The sequence below is a fragment of the Oryctolagus cuniculus genome, chromosome 3 (genome assembly GCF_964237555.1).
Source record: "Oryctolagus cuniculus chromosome 3, mOryCun1.1, whole genome shotgun sequence".
In the NCBI taxonomy this organism is placed as follows: domain Eukaryota; kingdom Metazoa; phylum Chordata; class Mammalia; order Lagomorpha; family Leporidae; genus Oryctolagus; species Oryctolagus cuniculus.
Window position 1 is genome coordinate 111,210,195 of NC_091434.1, and position 20,698 is coordinate 111,230,892.

Sequence of the window (20,698 nt, forward strand, 5' to 3'; positions counted from 1 at the left end):
ATACAAAGCCAAATATAACAGATAAAGCCAAATGACTTTGTTTCTGCCCAAACAAACTTCATGGAATGTTTCATTTCTAGGGCAGACTGGGTTATTTTCCCCTTCGCTAGAGAAAGAAGGTGGCTATTCTCAACAAGTTCACTGCACCTCATCGCTGGGCCTGCCTTCTGTTTCTGCACACCTTCGGTTTCATAGCCAGCTAGACATTTAACAAGCACAACAGCAACTGGGGGCTGCAGCCTTGCCTCCTGCTCCCTGTCTGTCAGAGTCTGGTAACACCCCAGCTCGCCAGCTACCCAGCCAACCTTGGGACGTGTTAAACAGTGGGACAGGATGCTGCAGAGCCCTCTGTCTGCCAGCCTGGCTCTGACACACGGTAAGTGCAAACAGGAAACGGTAGCCAGCTTCTAAGTTGGCAGAAACCCTACAGTCAGAAGATGGGAAAGTTTGTTAGCCCGAGACATCTCCTATTCAGACTCGCTTTTGGCCCTGCAGTTGGGTTCCCCGCCCACTCCCACTTTTCCATTTAAACTCAGTGATGGAGATTATATACAGGTTCTCCTCTTGTGAGGTCGGCTCTGGAAAGCAACAAAGCAGCTCAAACTTGCATTTTTTTTTCATCTAACATTGTTTTGGTACTTGCTAAATACCAGACTTAAAAAAAAAGAGCTACCAACAGGTTGATAATTACAAGATCAACCCAATACAATTCTCCTCTTTGATGATCAAGGTATCAGGATGACAAAAATGCCACTGGTAAGACTCAGCCTCGTAAACAGGACTCTGTATTTACCTCAGAGACCCTTCATCAGGGTTCAGGGGATTTCTTAGCTTTCTGTTGCTGTGAATGATCAAAAATTTAGTGGCGGCCGGCACCGCGGCTCAATAGGCTAATCCTCCACCTAGCGGCGCTGGCACACCGGGTTCTAGTCCCGGTTGGGGCGCCGGATTCTGTCCCAGTTGCCCCTCTTCCAGTCCAGCTCTCTGCTGTGGTCCGGCAGTGCAGTGGAGGATGGCCCAAGTGCTTGGGTCCTGCACCCCAGGGGAGACCAGGAGAAGCACCTGGCTCCTGCCTTCGGATCAGCGCGGTGCGCCAGCCGCGGCGGCCATTGGAGGGTGAACCAATGGCAAAAGGAAGACCTTTCTCTCTGTCTCTCTCTCTCACTATCCACTCTGCCTGTTCAAAAAAAAAAAAAAAAAAAATTTAGTGGCTTTAAGCAATGCCTATTTACTAGCACCATTTTGTAATAGGAGATCCAAGCACAGTGTGGCTGGCATCTCTGTTCAGGGTCTCAAGGTATGGATCACGCTAGGTACTTTCACAGAGGTTCTGGGGAAAAATCACCTCTAAGCTCATTCTAGTCCCCATTTTCTTGCTGGCTCCCAGCTCTAAGAGGCAGCCTACATTCTTCCCATATGGCTTCTCCCATCTTCAAAGCCAGAAGAAAGGAATGTCCCCCGGGTCAAATGTTTTTCCTGCTTTGATCCTCTGCCCTCTCCTATCTCTGATCTCTAAATCTAGATTTAAAGGAGCATGTGACACACAGAAATCCTCCCTATTTTAAGGTCCACGGATCTAGGATCTTAACTACTTCTGCAAAATCCCTTCACTGTGACACCTAGATAAGTGTTTAACTAGAGAACATACCCCTGAGGTATGCGTACCTCAGGGGCCAGGCGTTTTGGGAGTGCATCTCAGAATTCTATCTACTGTACAGAAAGAGGCCAGGCAAGTCGAGACAAGAGAGCTGCCTAGCTCGGGTGGTTTTCCACCACTGCAGGAGCAGCAGCTATGGCCAGGGAGCTTCAGTCCATCAACCTCAAGCAGTATAGAGCTACTGCACCCCTAACCTGATAAGAAAGGTGGAAGAAGTAAAAGAATGCAAGTTCTGGGGCCGGCGCTGTGGCTCAGTTGGTTAATCCTCTGTCTGCGGCACCAGCATCCCATATGGGTGCCGGGTTCTAGTCCCGGTTGCTCCTGTTCCAGTCCAGCTCTCTGCTGTGGCCCAGGAAGGCAGTGGAGGATGGCCCAAGTGTTTGGGCGCCTGCACCTGCATGGGAGACCAGGAAGAAGCACCTGGCTCCTGACTTCAGATCAGCACAGTGCCTGCTGTAGCGGCCATTTGGAGAGTGAACCAACGGAAGGAAGACCTTTCTCTCTGTCTCTCTCTCTAACTCTATCTGTCAAATAAAAAAAGAAGAAGAAGAAGAAAGAATGCAAGTTCTGTGATCTTGGGGAGTTCCAAGGGAAGTTGGGGAGACAATCCCTCAGGTTCCCATCTGAGAAACTTCTAATGTGGCTCATCCAGCAGAAGACCATTGGAGGTGGGAGTGGTCCAGGAAGGCTTCAGGAAGGAGTGGGGACTTGACATTGCTGTGAAGCATGGGCAGGCCATTGCACAACAAAGTTATCAAGTTAGAGCTACTTGGACCTAAGCTCTGCTCCCTGGAGCCACCTGCTAACCAGGCCTGGGTGACGCTGGGGCAATTTGAGACTCTGTGCTGAGCAAGTGTGAGGAGCTGAATGGAAGCAGAGTCATGCCTGGCCTGGAAGGGCTGTGGCAGAGGCAAGGTTTGGGAAACCCAAGAGCTGGAGGACTTACTAATGGCAAGAAGAGCTTGCTGTTAGCTGCTCCACCAGGGCTGTCTCCCAGTGAAGAGTCCTCTCTTTTTCACCTTGGCATCATACCCAGGCTATATTTTGACCCAAATTGGCATGCAACAAATACTGCCACCCGGGGCAGCACAACCAATTCAATCACGCTGTTTTACTCCTTAAAACCCTTTCAATGGCTTCTAGGGATAAATTTCAAACCCCTTAACTATGGTCTTCACTGGAACTGGCTGACCTAGTCCATCAGGCTGAGCTCCTAATACATTAAAGGCAGAGCTGTGGAGTTCACAATCCGTTTTCACCCTTTGCGAAGCCTGGCCTTCAAGATAATTGACTAGCTAAAGGGGTCAAGAAATTCAGCCTCTGATACCTTTGGACACCTTTGCACTAGGCAGGACCAGGTTTTTCTCTTCCCTGGGTGATATGGTGCATGCTCCCTAAAGGTGCATGTGGCCTTTAGGGAGTTGGCCACTAGAGAACGTCATGCAAGGGAAATTACAAACCCATTGGCTTAATATTTTCGCAATGGTGCCCCCACTGCATCCTCTCACTGTTATTCTGAGTACTCCCTGTTAACAAGTGGTGAAAGGTCTTCCTTAAAAAATTAATGTTTAGAGTTGTATCACTGCATTAACTTCTTGTTAAATGGAGTTTAATAAGGACTATTAAACACTACCCGAATCACTCTCATTTCATGGTTACTTATGGCAGGTACATAAGGGTAGAGCTAATATTCAGGGGCTAATTAGCACAGACTACTCAGTTGCTCAGGGGAGAACAAATCTTAAGTGCCTTCCAGACGGCTAGATTTTGTGGATGCCTCAGAGGAAACAGACTCCTTTTGAAGATAGCATCTTTAGGTTCAGACTGTTTAGAACATTTTTTGGAGAATGATAAACCTCCAAAGGAATGCATGCCCAAGAGAAAACTGAACATTGCTCCCCAAATCCAAGCTCGCACTCATCTATTTATTTATTGAACCCACAAATGCTCACTGCACATCTGCTAACGGCCAGGCGCTGTGCCAGGATGGATGTGCGGTACTCAGCAGATTAGGGAGGGGTCTTGTTCTCCAGAAATTACAAGGAAAGTAGACATCGATTGGATGGTCACACAGTTAAGTATAAAATTACAGCTGTGAGTGTTGTTCCAAGGGAGATGTAATGAAGTCAAGGACCATGGGATGGGCTTCCCTGGGGGAGACCTGAGAGAGCAGCATGCCATTAACTTGGTGAGGGGCATGGAGACAAGGGGCAGGCAGAGTGTGGAATCAGAAAAGCATTCCAAGCAGAGGAAACAACAGGCTCCAAGGCCAGCTGGTAAAGAGAGAGCCTGGCCATGGTCCATTGAGCGAAGTCAGGGGGAGCCAGTAGGGCAGAACAACGAAGGTGCATTAGGGACTGACCCGGGTCCCTTCCAAATTCTTATGTTGAGGGTCTAACTCCCCATGTGTCTGTATTCAGACACGGGGTCTTTAGAGGGTTATTAGGTTAAATGAAGTCAGAGGGTGGGACTCTGATCTGATGAGGCTGGGGTTCTTCTAAGAAGAGGAAGGGCTGGGCCGGCGCCGCAGGTCACTAGGCTAATCCTCCACCTTGCGGCGCCGGCACACTGGGTTCTAGTCCCGGTCAGGGCGCCAGATTCTGTCCCGGTTGCCCCTCTTCCAGGCCAGCTCTCTGCTGTGGCCAGGGAGTGCAGTGGAGGATGGCCCAGGTGCTTGGGCCCTGCACCCCATGGGAGACCAGGAGAAGCACCTGGCTCCCACTTGGGGGGTGAACCAACGGAAGGAAGACCTTTCTCTCTGTCTCTCTCTCTCACTGTCTAACTCTGCCTCTGCCTGGGAGACCAGGAAAAGCACCTGGCTCCTGGCTCCTGCCATCGGATCAGTGCGGTGCGCCGGCCGCAGCGCACCGCCGGCGGCGGCCATTGGAGGGTGAACCAATGGCAAAGGAAGACCTTTCTCTCTGTCTCTCTCTCTCTCACTGTCCACTCTGCCTGTCAAAAAAATAAATAAATAAATAATAATAAAAAATAAAATAAATAAATAGAAGAGGAAGGGCCACCAGGATTGTACCCACAGGGAAAAGGCCATGGAGGACACAGGCCTTAGAGGAGACCAGACCTGCCGGCACCTTGTAGCTTGCAGGACTGTGAGAAAATGTCTGTCTGTCATGTAAGCCATCCAGCCTGTGGTATGCTGTTCAGGCAGCTGGGACTGAATAATATGAGGAGAAAATGGAATCTGATAAAGCTGGACAGGCACAGTCAAGGATTTCAGCCTGTCTTTGATATAAGAACCACGGGGGCCGGCGCCGCGGCTCACTTGGCTAATCCTCCGCCTGCGGCGCCGGCACCCCGGGCTCTAGTCCTGGTTGGGGCGCTGGTTCTGTCCTGGTTGCTCCTCTTCCAGTCCAGTTCTCTGCTGTGGCCAGGGAGTGCAGTGGAGGATGGCCCAAGTGCTTGGGCCCTGCACCCCATGGGAGACCAGGAGAAGCACCTGGCTCCCACTTGGGGGGTGAACCAACGGAAGGAAGACCTTTCTCTCTGTCTCTCTCTCTCACTGTCTAACTCTGCCTCTGCCTGTCAAAAAAAAAAAAAAAAAAAAGAATATGGGAAGCCAATGACCAGCCTTAATTTTCTGGAGTTGGAGACAGAGGTGTCAAGGAGATCCTATAGGCAGCGACAAGGGCAAGAGTGCAGCGACAAGGGCAAGAGTGGCTGCAGATTCTTCCAGGGATGGCCGGGCAAGTCAGAGACTGTCACAAAGACTGAAACAAAGTGAAAGCGGCACCTGGAATGCGAGGTGCTGGAAGGAAGGAGGCTGCTCACCAGAGAGCAGGGCCCGGCTGGGGCGACACACCTCCCATTCACAAGAATACACAGCAGCAGTGATGACCCATTCTCTCCAGCGCTCAGGAAGTAGCTCAGGAGTGAAGGGAGAGAAAAGCGAGAGTTGACAGTGTCACCCATGGGTCAGGCAGAGGATCTTGGCCAGTAAGGCAGGAGGGGGCTCCCTGCCTCCCAATTCCGTATTCTCCCTCTGTGCTGCGTCAGCTAATAAATGGCTTTTATTCTGATTAGTTTTCGCATTAATAAGCTGAATGCTTTGCTCAATGGAGGCCTCTGCTGCCTGATTACACTTTGGCAGCACCCATGAGGCCTGCAACTAAGACAGATGAACAGGTTCGCTAATGAATGGCGACTGGGATTCCAATATTCCCTTCCTCGGGAACTATGCATCTCTCCAACAGAGAAATGAAATCTTGGAGACAGCCTGATTATACAAATAAAGCAGCATTATTATATTTGCCTGCCAGGCTGATCACAGGCCCCTTGCAATTTATGATAGATATCACAAATAGAAAATAAACATGAAATGCCATTTATTACAGCCATGTGTACACCAATAAAAGGAAGTAGAGAATAGAGGTGATAATGTGAATATTAGAGTCAAAATAATATCATACACACTAAAATGTCACTAATTTGATTTTGGTGATATTTTTCTCAGAGACTGAGTTGACACATCCTTTTATGCCACAGAAAAAGCCTTTGCTAAGAAAATTAATGGCAAAAGCAGGATTGCAAGACCAGCATTTAATCAAGAAAACAACTATTTAAAAATTCTTACAGCACTTTAGATGTTTTTTAAGGCCTCCATTTTCACATAATCTTCAGTGTATACCAGAGTATGGGGATTTATTTTTAAACTAACTATATTTTTTGGTTATGGTCCGCATATGAGGTATAGAATCTCATAAAGTCAATGAAAAGGGAACTAGGGAAACTCATGAATCAAATGCCAGCCCCTGAGAGATAAGGGCTGTTCCAGTTAGACCAGTTACTAATAGTGGGAGAATGGAAAATCGACAAGGATGATGCCAAGACAGGGGCTTCAAGGAGGGTAATTTAAAAAGCAAAGAATTGGGGCTGGTGCCGTGGCTCACTTGGTTAATCCTCTGCCTATGGTGCTGGCATCCCATACGGGCACCGGTTCTAGTCCCAGTTGCTCCTCTTCCAGTCCAGTTCTCTGCTGTGGCCCGGGAAGGCAGTGGAGGATGGCCCAAGTGCTTGGGCGCCTGCACCCACATGGGAGACGAGGAGGAGGCACCTGGTTCCTGGCTTCGGATCAGCGCAGTGCCAGCCGTGGCGGCAATTTGGGGGGTGAACCAATGGAAGGAAGACTTTTCTCTGTCTCTCTCACTGTCTAACCCTATCTTTCAAATAAACAAAATACTAAAAAAAAAAAAAAAAAAAAAAAAAATTAAAGGAAGGCCCTGGGAGAAAACTCTCTGTATCTTCCTGAGATAATGAAACACAAAGGCTATCATACAGTTATGTCGGAAAAAAATATGCTCCCCCAAAAACCCACACTTGATTCACTCTGAATAATTCTTATAAACATTAACATAGTATACATTTGTATTTATAAGCAACATGTATAAAATATAGGATACATTTCTTTTTACATTTTCATGTTCAGGTTCCAATCTAACATTTTTTTCAACATGAAGTTTTAGATCTCATTTTAAGAGAACTAACTGTAAGAGTTCTTCCTAGATACTATCCTCTGATAAAGAGGATACACTATCAACATCTTAGCTCCAGGGGCTGGCACTGTGGCACAACGGGTTAAGCTGCTGCCTGCAACAATGGCATCCCATAGCATAGAGTCAGTTCAAGTACTGGCTGCTATGCTTGCAATCCAGCTCCAAGCTAATGCACCTGGAAAGTCAGTGGGAAATGATTGAAGTGCTTAGGCCCCTGCTACCTGTGGCAGAAAGACTCAGACAGAGTTCTGGGCTCCTGGCTTCAGCCTGGACCAGTCCTGTCATTTTAGCCATTTGGGGAGTAAACTAGTGGATGAAAGATACCTCTCTATCTCTCTCCTTTTTTTTTTTTTTTTTTTTTTTTTTTTTTTTTTTTTTGACAGGCAGAGTGGATAGTGAGAGAGAGAGAGACAGAGAGAAAGGTCTTCCTTTTTCTGTTGGTTCACCCTCCAATGGCCGCCACGGCTGGTGTGCTGCGGCCGGCGCACCGCGCTGATCCGATGGCAGGAGCCAGGTGCTTCTCCTGGTCTCCCATGGGGTGCAGGGCCCAAGGACTTGGGCCAACCTCCACTGCACTCCCTGGCCACAGCAGAGAGCTGGCCTGGAAGAGGGGCAACCAGGACAGAATCCGGCGCCCCAACCGGGACTAGAACCCGGTGTGCCGGCGCCGCAAGGTGGAGGATTAGCCTAGTGAGCCATGGCGCCGGCTTCTTTCTTCTCTTTCTCTCCCCTCTATTATTCTGCCTTTTGGATAAATAAGATACGTGTTTTTAAAAAATCATGGTCTTTCTCTCTCTCTCTCTCTCTCTCTGTCTGTCTCCTTATCCCCACTCCCAATGCCTGCCCATTCGTTTGTCCTTTGTATCTGAGTCTAAAAACCTAGAGGATGTGACTCTGGTCTCCTTCTCCCTTGCCTATTCCTCCAACACCTACATATACACTAACCTTATTTTTAGAGTAGTCCATTACAGCAGCAACTCTCATGGTTTTCTACCTAAACACACATGATAGATGATGGCCATATTCAAGATATCCTCCCATGCACAATCCAAGTTGATGTGCAATTCCTCCCACCTCCCCTTTTCACTATCTCAAGACAGCAAATCAGATTCCAAAAGGGTATAATCATTAGAGAGTTCTGAATCTTGTACAGTTTTCTTTCATATTGCCACTTCATGATTACCTATAAAATCAGTTTTTTGTAACTATAGCCAAAAATCAATCACTGCCCTAAAGACAGATCTCTGGGACATAGCTATACCCAAGTCTCAATCATCTCACACTCTTGAAAGGTACAAATTCAAACTGTATTTCTTTTCAATTACTTTGTTGTTCCACTTTGATGGGTGACATTTGACAGCAAGCCACATATGCAATAGACACAAAAATGGGGTCTGTGGACCTGGAGGCTGTATACATTGAAATAACTGCAAAGCAGAGTTTAGAATACTGAGATGAACTACAGTTTGGATATGATTTGTCCCCTAAGGGCTCATGTGTTGGAGACGTGGTCCCTAGAATGGCAATACTGAGAAGTGATGAAATTTTTAAGAGGCAATATTAAGAAGTGATAAACTTTTCCTTATGTCATTGAGGATGTGCTCTCAGTAAGGATTAAGGGGGCTCTTGTGGGACTCTGGCATTCTTGCAAGAGCAAGTTGTTACTAAAGCCTGAACCTGTCCCCTGAGTTGCTGTCTGGATTCCTGCATTGTGAAGAAATCACTGTTATCCAGTATGCTCCCACCACTGACTCCCACCAAAACTATGCACAGCAAAGGATCCCCCTTCTCTTGCATAACAGCAGGCTTCCTGGGGCTGTCTACCATACTAACAGCCCATAATAGTTCTTCACATTTCTGTGGCATAACATGCAATCCCATAACAGTTTCTTTCAGCCAAAAAATCTGTTGAGCTGAATTTCCAGAGTCCCTGAAAAAAGTAGGCAGAACCAGCAGCAGCCAGCACTGTAACTGGAGCCTACACAGAGAATTGCTTTATGGTTCATTATAATGCTAAATGACACACCTCTGATGACATGCCGTCTTTAAGCATATGATGTATGTGAAGACATGATTTGTCAAGGTGTGTGCTCAGAGGACTTTCCCAACCCATTTCCTCTGCACCTGTCGTGTTCTGTTGCTTGGCTTCACCCAGTTCTGCCCCAATAACCCTGATTCCAGAGATCCTCAGGCCTCCCTCCAGAGGGAGAGATTGATTTGGACCTCAACACGACCTGCTCCTTCCTCCACCAGACCTGTAGTAAAAATAAGCGCTCTTTTTATCAAAAGGTCAGTGTCTTTATAACTAACAGGGTATCTGAGCGAAGGCCCCATCTAATAACCCTACCATGATGTGACAGAGCGAGGGAGCACTTACCAGAACTGAGCTAATGTTAGTCATGTCCTTGAAGCTCCCAAACTGTGAGCCTCTTTTCTTTGTAAAGTTAGCCTGATCAGGTATCCCGTTATAGTGACAAAAAGCTGACCAGAACAAGAAGGAAAGTCTGGGAAAGCCTTGCTCCAAAGTAAAGCTCGTTTTGCACACCTTCAACATGCAATGGACAAGAAGCGAAAAACACCATGGGTTTTTATCCAAAACAGACAGCAATCCAGAGCCACAACCACTGTTCTGATGTGGACTTGATAGCCATAGCCTTGTCCAGGTAACAAGTGTGGTGGTAACTTCTCATAGCGCCAAAAAGGGACAGCAAGAGGCACACATGTTTCCAGGAACACACACTTTTGCATTATTATTGTTTCTCCTGCAAATTACCTGAGAGCTGGTACACATCCTAGGATCTCTTTCTCTCCCAAGTTCCCAATTTATTTTCATTATTCCCCAGCCCAGCACCTCAGCTACACTGAGGCTCAACAGTGAAGGATGCAGAAAGGAAAATTAATATTTTCTACATATGCTTCCTTATCTTGGGTAGATTTATGGATTTTATTTCTGTTATGCAGAAGTTAGCATTTTTATCCATGAGGGGGGAGATATCCTTAATTGTTTTTTTATTGCCCCAAGAGCTCCAAAGACATCTTGTGCTCTGTCGTCATTTACATTTCACATTAAATTCAAAATATGTTTGAAATGAGCAAATATTTGTTTTAATTTGATCCATCTGTTAAACGAAATACTAAAAAGACAGTTAAATCACTATATTAAATTCAGCGATTTGTAAACAATTTATATGTTCATTTGTTCTGGGTTAAAAATGCCCCAAAGCGCAAGCTTTATGAAACCCACAAAGTGAATTGCATTGTATTAATCTGATGGATGCAGACCACGATTTCTTCCTCTTCACTCCATTAATTTATTTCCTAACTTGAGTTAATTAGTGAGGTTCCTATTTTAAAAGCTCTTTGAAATTCATTGGGAGAGGGGGACCTTGGCAAGAACTGCTTTGCAAACCTACTGCAGAGCAAATGGGCTAAATAGAAACGGTAAATCCCCCCCAGACATGATCGCACATTGTGCACCTGATTGCCGTTCCACACTCTTTACGCCGGAACACAGTGGGTGATTAATATATAGATATTACAGGAGAGAGGGAAAGAGCTCAAAAGGAAGAACAAGAGCAGCAGGGAGGACAAACTCATTCCAGGCAATTACTAACAGGATCTCCTAGGTCCCATCCATCTCCAAATAAAAGACTGTGCCAGGGGCCAGCGTTGTGGCACAGAAGGTTAAGCTGGCATCACGTATCAAATCACATGTTCGACTCCTGGATGCTCTGTGTCCAATCCAGTTTCCTCCTAATGCACTTCGGAAAGCAGCAGAAGACGGCTCAAGGACTTGGGCCCTGCCGCCCACTTAGAAGATGAAGATGAAGCTCCTGGTTCCTGGCTTCAGCCTGGCCCAACCCTGGCTGCTGCAGTCATTTAGGGAATGAACCAGAGGATGCAAGATTCTCTCTCTCTCTCTCTCTCTCTCTGTGTGTGTGTGTGTGTGTTTGTGTGTGTGTGTTGTTCTGCCTTTCAAATAAATAAAATAAGTCTTTAAAAAAAAAGTCCATGCTACAAAATAGAGAAAGGACTTTAACTTAGAACATTCAACGGAGGAAGAGCAGAGATCTACCCGGCAAAACACCAAAAAAAAAAAACAAACAAAAAAAAAAACACACACACACACAGAGATTGGTCAAGTAGAGAACAACAACAAAGCAGTTATATTTCCTTTGGTTGACACCTCAATTCCTAAGTTAGACTGGGAGGTAGCGGAAGACCACTTCCTAATTCTTGTTCGCACCCTAGTTCTTACCTGCTCAGAACAGAGCTCTGTGCTCAAAAAGCAAGGGAAGAAAGAAATGAAGGAAATTCATTCATTCACAGTAAAGTATAAATTGCAGCTAACATTTAAACTATGCCTAAGGGATGTAGAGGGAGACCAGCTTTCAACCAAAGTTCAAACTTCAGGCAAACGCCGCAGCTATTCCTTCCTGGAGTGTTTTGGGCAGCAGACAGTGGATGACAGAGCTGGAGCTGGGTTGGGTGCCCTCCCAATGCCACAGATGACACCGTGTGCCACAACTCCCTACTCCCTGGGAGGCAGAAACCCCACAGGCTAATCTAGGCAGCCCCTGCCTTGCCACAGCCCTGCCTTGCTTCATTTTCCCTCTGCCCGGTGCCGGTGCCAATCACAAGCAGACACTGTAGCCTCCCTGCCCTGGGCTGCAAGGAAGACACCTGAAGCTGCATTTCCTAGATTTTGAAGGCGGACTTCTTCAGCTTGCCGGTTTCTCCTCTACAAATACAAGTGGCCTAGCACAACCTTAATGCAGAGCCAGCAGTCAAAAGCGGCAAGCCCCCTCCTCTAATTTTGTACTGACACAGAATACAGTCAAGATAGCTGGGCAGGGACACAGGACTGGGGAGGCCAGCGGCAGCGCAGGGGCAACCCCCAGTTCTGTCCGCCTCTCTCCGCCTCTCTCCAGGTGACTTCCAATTCTTCCCTTATGCCTGACTCTTGGCCCTGGAACCTGTTACTCAGGTTTCTCACACCAGTGCAAACAGCACGGTATTTCGTCCTTCTCCTGCAACCATACTGGGGAGGGGAGAGGGGAGAAGGAGAAGCATTCATCCCATCAATCCCCCCGCCCCCAACTCACAGTCACATACCCACAATGCCATATTCTTCTGATTTCTGCTAAAACCTATCTTTAAAAACTCTTTGCTCACACTGACTTCATGTGTCTCTGTTAAAGGTCCATCTCTCAGAGGGCATGAGCGGGTCTCCCTTCTTCCGAAAAGGCTTTGGGGCCCACAGACCGTGGATTCCCTTGAAATAGTTCCTTTACGTGAAGAGGAGGCCCCAACTGGAAATACTTGTCTCACAACAAAAGTCTGGAAAACAAGCAGCTTTCTTTGCCTAGGAAGCGGGTATTTAGGGAGATCAATCCAGTCCCAGGAATCTGTGAGGCTGGGTTTTCTGGATCAGACAAAACAGCCTGTGCTGCCAGTCCCTCTGCCCTGAAATGAACAGGCTCACCACTGCCCAAACCTAAGCACCGCCCTCGGGAGCAGGTTTGGGAGCGCCAGTTTGTTAAGACTGAGTCACTCCAGAGTAAACCAGCAGCTGGGCTTACCCAAAGGAGGAGGAAAACGGGAACAAAAGCTAACTGCCTGTGAAAGGCTCTCTATGGGTAAAGACCGGCTTAGATAAGCCAGCCCCCTTATCTCTGCAGAGCTTGGTCCTTAGCAAAGGACTTTCACCTCTCCTCCATTACCTAATGTCTCCCTCACATTTCCCCATATTATTCTCATTTTGTCCAAGATATTTGCTGACTCTCCTGAGGTCGCAGAGGTGGTGTCGTGGAAGATACCACTACCTTCTGACTCCACTTCTACACTCTTTTCGGCATAATCCACTGCACGTCCCCCCAAACACAGAGAAGAAATATCCAGAGCCCCAGATCAATGCCAATGCCCTTGGCAGCCTCAATTAACTCAAGATTACACACACAGGGCAAGCCTTCCCATGAGAATGACCATAGGCAGCCGCGCAGGGGAGCATGGGAGGCAGCTGCCAGCTGCCCTCCACTGACTCACTCAGGAAGATGATGGTCTGCCTCCTGGCGGTCCTGCTCTCCTCGCTCTCCGTCTTTCTCAGCTGCAGCTGGGGCCCAGTCCCCACCAGCGTGCCCTGCTTGCTCTTCTTGAGCACCTGCATCATGTTCCAGCACATGAAGGCCACGGCCACCAGGACCACAAGATAGACGATGAAGGCACTGAAGATGCTGGACTGGAACACAGTCCAGCGGCTGGAGAGGTTGGTACAGATGGACATGTTGGAGGTCTCGGGCTGCTCGTGGTGCCGGGTGCGGGAGCGGTTGCAAGCGAGACCCTGGAGATTCGGCACATGCAGCAGGGGGTACTCCACGCCCATGGCAAAAAGCAAGGGCAGCGCCACCAGCGCGGACGTGATCCAGACAAAGGCAATCAGCAGTTTCACCTGGCAGGGCCCTGACAGGGCCTTGTACCTGAAGGGGTGACAGATAGCCACGTAGCGCTCGAAGCTGAGTGTCAGCACGTGCAGCACCGTGGCATAGCTGCACGCCTCGAAGAGGAAAGTGTGAAGCTTACAAGTCAGGGAGTAGCTGGGTGTGGTCAGAGGGTTCCAGATGATGCTGTAGAACTCCATGGGCATGCCAATGAGGAAGACTAAGATGTCAGAGCAGGCCAGACTCACCATGTGGTCCGTCACCTCCTTCTGCAGGTAGCCCTTCTTCTGTAGCACCTGGGTGACCCGAATAGTGATGCTGTTGCCCAGGATGCCCACCACGAAGATGATCAGGTACACCAGGAAGAGGGTGATTTTGATCCAAGTGGCCACCTCAAAGTTGGGCACATGGCTGTGATCGATCACATAGGAGCAGTCGCTGCTGGAGAGGCTGGGTGAAGCCATGAGAAGGGCGCCGGGCACCACGGGCTCCCGACTTCCCAACTTCCCTTTCTCCTCCCAGCACAGCCCCGAGTTGTTGGCTGCAACTCACCAGAGTGGGCCAGGGCTTTCTGTCGCTTGAGTTCTCTTGGCCCCGCTAAGTGGTATATCAGGTGCTTTCATGGAAACTTCCTGGAGCAGCCCAATCTAGGAGAGGCCCGAGGCGCCTGGGGGTGGGGTTTTGGGATGTACTTGTGTGGGCGAGGCGGGGAAAGGGGCGGAGGAAAGAGGCTGTAACCTCCCTGCCCCACTGGCAGTAAAACCCGCAGCCCCTGGAGCGCTCCGCAGTCTCCAGTTCGCCCCCCGGCGCGCACTGTGCCTACTACCGTCGGCTCGGCTTTCCAGCTGCCCGGCGCTTGCCGGCCCCAGTCCTCCCTCCAGGAGCTCACTCTCCGGACTACTGGAGGCGGGATGGTCAGTGATCAATTATTAACCACAGCAGATTGCGCCCAGCGGCCGCGCTGCAGACCCAGCCCCGCGACGGGTTTGACTCAACACACAGGCATTGTCCCCGGGAGACGGGTGGCCCCACCTTCCCCCGTCACCCAGGCGGCTTCCGCCGAGCCACTCCTTTCAGTCGGCCGGGACGAGCATCCCACTGAGGCGGAGCCGGGGACAGCTGGAGCGCGTTACCAGGCTTGGAGATGGCCCAAGTTGGGCCGTTCTCCCTGGAAGCCAGCAGGTGCCCGCCCCCTGGGTGTCCCGCCCTCGAGGGCACTCGGGGCGTTGGCAGCGGAGGGTCTGAGAGTGCGCTGCCGGTTGCCGCTGTTTCCGGAAGCTGGCCCCAAAGCAGGCTCCTAGAATCCCATAACTGCCCTACCTTTCCCCAGAGCCTCCCGGTACTCCACGCCGGGCCCTGCCTCGCCTTTGCGCTGAGGGGCCCGAAGAACACGGAGTCCCGCGTTTCAGTTTCATTCCACGGCGGGCGCAGGCCGCTCTCTCCGCAGCGGCAGAAAGCCCTTAATTGGGAACTTGTACATGCAGCAGGGCGGTACAGGTGGCCGGGGTGCCCGGGCTGGAGAAGGGCGAACTCAGGAGGGAGCTGCGCCCAGAACACCGCGGACAGCAAACCCGAAGAGGCTGAAGGCCCTCCGCACAGGGCCACTGCGTCCAACAGGGCTTTAGGGACCGCGACATTTCTCCTTGTGATGAGAGAATAGTCTCTGATGGGTCCGTTTTGACCTTCTGCTTTCAACAGCATGGGGTAGGGAGGCTGTCCTATGCATGGCTGGACTAAAGGGCTCCAGACATCGCCAAATGTGGGGGTCACAGGGTCACGGTCTTTACTTCAGGTAATCAAGAATCGCTGCTTTGGGGCCCAAGCTGTGGCCTGTAACACCTGCGTCCCATATCAGAGCACTGGTTCTCCTGGCTTCTCCACTTCCCATACAGCTCCCTGCTAATGCACCTGGGAAAACAGAAGATGAGCCAAGTGCTTAGGACCCTGCACTCATGTGAGAAACCCGGATGGAGCTCTGGGCTTCTGTCTTCCGACTGGACCAGCCCTGGCTGTTGCTGCCATGTGGGGGAGTGAACCAGAGGATGGAAGATCTCTCTCTCACCCGCTCCCCTCTTCAAATATAGATAGATAAATTTAAATAAATAAATAAATAAATAAAGGAATAGGAGGTCGGCGCTGTGGTGCAGTGGGTTAAAGCCCTGGCCTGAAGCGCCGGCATCCCATATGTGCGCTGGTTCTAGTCCCAGCTGCTCCTCTTCTGATTCAGCTCTCTGCTATGGCCTGGGAAAGCAGTAGAAGATGGTCCAAGTCCGTAGGCTCCTGCACACACATGGGAGACCCGGAAGGAGCTCCTGGCTCCTGGCTTTGGATCAATGCAGCTCTGGCCGTTGGGGGCATCTGGGGAGTGAACCATTGAATGGAAGACCTCTCTCTGTCTCTACCTCTCTCTGTAACTGTCTTTCAAATAAATAAAATAAATCTTAAAGAAATAAAGGAAGAAAAAGATCCACTTTACACATCTGAAGGGCTGGGTACTGCAAACATCCTTAAATTATGTGCTAATTTTAAAGATCCACTAGCTGGCACGTGCAGAGGACAGGTGCTTCCCCTAAGGCCATAAAAATGTGAATAAGAGCAAGACTTCACTTATACATGGATTCTTTAACAATCTTAGGTACAAAGAGTAGAACACGGGTGAAACCCAGGGGCAGGGAGGAAAAGGAAACAGGCAGATGTCAGTCAAAGGGTGCAAAGTTGCACTTGGCTAAGATGAGTCTAGAGCTCTAACCCTCAGCTTGAGGACTGTAGTTAACAGTATTGTAATGTGTGTTGAAAAGGTGTGGAGAGAGGCATGTGCACCACACTCACAAAAGAGGTCACTCTGGAAGGTGACAGGTAAGTGAACTTGCATAACTGTAGTAATCACTTTGTTATGTACATCAGGTGTATATCTTAAGTATATGAAATTCTAAGACAGGGACTTCAAAGTTAACTAAGGGGTCAGTGCTGTGGCACAGTGTGCTGTGGCACAGTAGGTGAAAGCCCCAACCTGCAGTGCCAGCATCCTATATGGGTGCTGTTCAAGTCCCGACTGCTTATCTTCCGATCCGGCTCTCTTTGGCCTGGGAAAGCAGTAGAAGATGGTCCAAGTGCTTGGGCCCCTGCACTCACTTGGGAGACCTGGAAGAAGCTCCTGGCTCCTAGCTTTGGATCAGTTCAGCTCTGATTGCTGTCATCATTTGGGGAGTGAACCAGCAGATGGAATACCTCTCTCTCTCTTTCTCTCTCTCTCTCTCTCTCCCTCCCTCTCTGTAACTCTGTCTTTCAAATAAATAAAAATAAATCTTTAAATAAAAAGTTAACCCAGATTTGTCTCACTCTCTGTGTCAACAACCTAAGAAGAGGAAATCTGAGGGGCACAGTAGGTGCAGGCATGGCAAGCAACAGCTTAACCTGCTACACACAATGCCAGCAGCAGAGACTGCACTTTCTGAACCAGATCCTGGGCCAATGGTCTGATGGTCTCAGGGATTATTTGACTTTAGCATTATCTTGGGGAAAATAAAGCTGTACAGCCACAGGGTCTTCACACTCAGCCTCATCCATGGCTATGGTGCTTTCTCTCTCCACCTTTTCTCTCTGTTGAATTTCAGCTCTGGAGTCCAGTGTTGTAGTCCAGCTGGTTAAGCCACCACCACCAATGCTGGCAACCCATATGAGCCCCGGTGCAAGTCCCAACTGTCCAGTTCTGATTCAGCTCCCTGCTAATGCATCTGGGAATTGTTTTTTATATAAAATATTTTTTAATTATATAAGAGGCAGAGTTACAGAGAAGGAGAGTCAGAGGCAGAGAGAGAGAGAGAGAGAGACAGAAAGAGATATCAATCTTCCATCTGCTGGTTCACTCCCCCAAATGGCTGCAACAGCCAGGGCTGAGCCAGGCAGAAGCCAGGAGCCAGGAGCTTCATCTGAATCTCCTATGTGGGTACAGATACCCAAGTGCTTGGGCCATCTTCTGCTGCTTTCCCAGGTTAATTAGCAGGGAATTAGGACAGAAGTGGAACAGCTGGGACTTGAACCAGTGCCCATATGGGATGCAAGTGCTGAAGGTGGCAGCTTTACCTACTATGCCACAGGGATGGCCCCAATAAATAATTTTTTAAAGATGTATTCATTTATTTGAGAGGCAGAGTTACAAACACAGAGAGAGGTCTTCCATCTGCTGGTTCATTCCTCAAATGACTGCAACTGCAGGAGCTGGGCCGATCCAAAACCAGGAGCCAGGAGCTCCTTCCAGGTCTCCCACATGGGTACAGGGGCCCAAGTATTTGGGCCATCTTCTACTGCTTTCCCAGGCCATTAGCAAAGAGCTGGATCAGAAGAGGAGCAGCCAGAGCACGAACCGGCACCCATGTGGGATGCTGGCTCCGCAGGCAGAGGCTAAACGTACTATGTCGTAGAGCCAGCCACTAACTAAATCTTTAAAAAAAATGGTAGCTCCAAAGCAAAGGACTATCCCTTCTCCCTCTCTAACAGCTCTCCAATAGTACCCTAAATAGTCACTTGGGCTGGAGGCCTCTCCTCTTCCCTTGTATGCTGTTTGATGTAACTGCTGGCAGAGAACCTCCTAACCCATTTCCTTACTGGTGCACTGTGCTTAGTTGAAGGATCTAGCTGACTTTATACCTGTCTCACTAAGCTCATGGAAAAACATCGTGAGGGTAAGCATGGACTCTCCAGGGGCTTTCCTAACCCCAGGTGGACTCCCATGCAGATACGTCTGGTTGTTTGCTGTCCTAGGTCCCAGATAGACCCAGAGACTCTGCAGCCTCCAACACACACGTGCACACACTGTGATCATGCACCCTGCAGCTGCCCACTTCTTCCTCTCAACGCTGTACATAAGCCTGGGAGTTCCCAAGGGCCCCTCACCCCTTTGCAATTCTTTCAGTCATTCCCTGAGTCCTGATTATGCTTTAGGCACTTTCACATATTCCTTTTCTTTTCAATTCTCACAATGCTATACGGTGGATACTATTACTGCTGCTTGACAGATGAGGAAAGTAAAGATAGGGGGATTAAGTGACTGGCCAGAAAACTAGAAGATTCAAACTCATGTTCATCTGGCCCCAAAGTACTTTCCACCTGGTGGTGCTGTCTCCCTGTGCAGGACAAAACTGTGCAAGGTGGAACAAGGGAGTTTGGGACAGAGGAAGGTTTCTGGAAGCTCTGTTTCCCATCTCCCCGGCTGCAGCCTGTCTGTCATCCTGCAATATACTTGATAATCCCAATTTGTTCTGCTCAGACAAGATTTCCATTACTGTCCAATTCCTTTCATCAAATTTTTCTTTCCCAAAGTGTGAATGCAGATTACAAATACATGCCCAAATGGTGAGAATCAGCTAATTAAAATGCATTCCTTACAGCAGAGATGGAAAAATACATTGTGAACAACCGTCCAAGAGAATTAAACTTTCATCTCACCTTTGCTTTTCTTAAGACCAATTAAAAACTGTTTAATATGTTCTCATTTGTTGATAACAGACTTGTATATCTGCTGTGTAATGTAGATTTGGTTTTTGCATATTGTTTGGAGGGAAAAAAAAAAGGAACCAAAAGGAAAGGAAAGAAGATCTTAGGTACCTATTTGATCTTAATTCAGGTTCAGAACCATAGGACTTGCACAAACATATTTTGACATTCTTCACACTGCAGATGAATTTTGAGATCAGAAAGTCTAGTGATTTTCAGACATTTTTAGCACTAAACTTCATTTTAAAAATGTGATCTTAGTGGGGGTGTTGGGTACAGAGGTTAATTCTCCATTTAGGATACTCACATCCCTCAACAGAGTGCCTGGTTCAAGTCTCAGCTATGCTGCTGCTGATTCAGCATCCTTTGAAAATGCATACTCTGAAAAGCGTAAGATGATGGTTCAAGTACTTTGTCCCTACCATTGCTATGGAAGATCCAGATTGAACTCCAGGCTCCTGGCTTTGGTCTGGCCCAGCCCTGACTATTACAGACATTTAAGTATTAAACTCACAGATATAAGATCTCTCTTTGTCCTTGTCTTTCAAATAAAATGAAAATAAATTAAAATTTAAAATATGTATATATAATCTTCCACTCACACCTAAAGTAAAAAACAAAAGCCATACCCACCTAAGCAGGGCTATAAACCAGACAACACCCAAAGTCACACAAAGTTGGGAGAGTTGAAGTTTCAACCAACCTCAGTGAAGAAACCTCACTGACCCACACCCAGAAGTGCTAGACCGTCGTGGTAGGACTAAACCAGCCATGGAGTTAAGGTGACTGTGGACCTACCTTTGCAAAAATACTAACCTCACCTATCTAATATGGTAGCCATTCATGTAACTAGTAAATGATGACATATTCCTAGTCAAAACAGAGATATGCTGAAAGACAAAACACTAGATTTCAAAAATTTATTTGAAAAAAGAATGTAAATTATCTCATTGATAACTTTTATACATTGATTTCATGTTAAAATGGTATTTGACTATAATAGGCTAAATATAACATATTTTATCAAATCTTCATTTTCATTTACTTGAAAGGCAGAGTGACAAAGAGAGAAAGAAATCTTCCACCTGCTGGTTCATTCTCCACATGTCTGCAAACAGCCAGAGCTGGGCCAGACTGAAGCCAGGAACCTGGAACTCCATCCAGGTCTCCCATGTGGCTGGCAGGGAGCTATCGTCTGCTCTCTCTCTTTCATGATACATCAGCAGGAAGCTAGATTGGATGTGGAGTAGCCAGTACTCAAACCAGCACTTCAATAAAGGATAGGGGCATACCAAGTCATGGCTTAATCTGTTGTGTCACAATGCTGGTACTAAAATATATTATTAAAAAATAACTTTTTTGTCTTTTTTCAACTTAATGTGGCTACTTTAATACATTTTTATGTTTACTTATTTTTTTTAACTTATATTTAATGAATATAAATTTCCAAAGTATGGCTTATGGATTACAATGGCTTCCCCCCCATAACGTCCCTCCCACCTGCAACCCTCCCCTTTCCCACTCCCTCTCCCCTTCCATTCACATCAAGATTCATTTTTGATTCTCTTTATATACAGAATATCAGTTTAGCATACATTAAGTAA

The 20,698-nt window shown here is 47.9% G+C and overlaps 1 protein-coding gene across 1 annotated transcript in view; it reads right to left on the bottom strand.

The window, feature by feature from the left end:
• GPR39 (G protein-coupled receptor 39) overlaps positions 1-15,113 on the bottom strand; it is a 220,935-nt gene extending 205,822 nt beyond the window's left edge. The window contains exon 1 of the mRNA XM_008258901.4: positions 13,210-15,113. Coding sequence (XP_008257123.2) covers positions 13,210-14,065 — 856 coding nt within the window. The 5' untranslated portion in view covers positions 14,066-15,113. The remainder of the gene's footprint in view (positions 1-13,209) is intronic.
• Between the last annotated feature and the right edge of the window lie 5,585 nt (positions 15,114-20,698).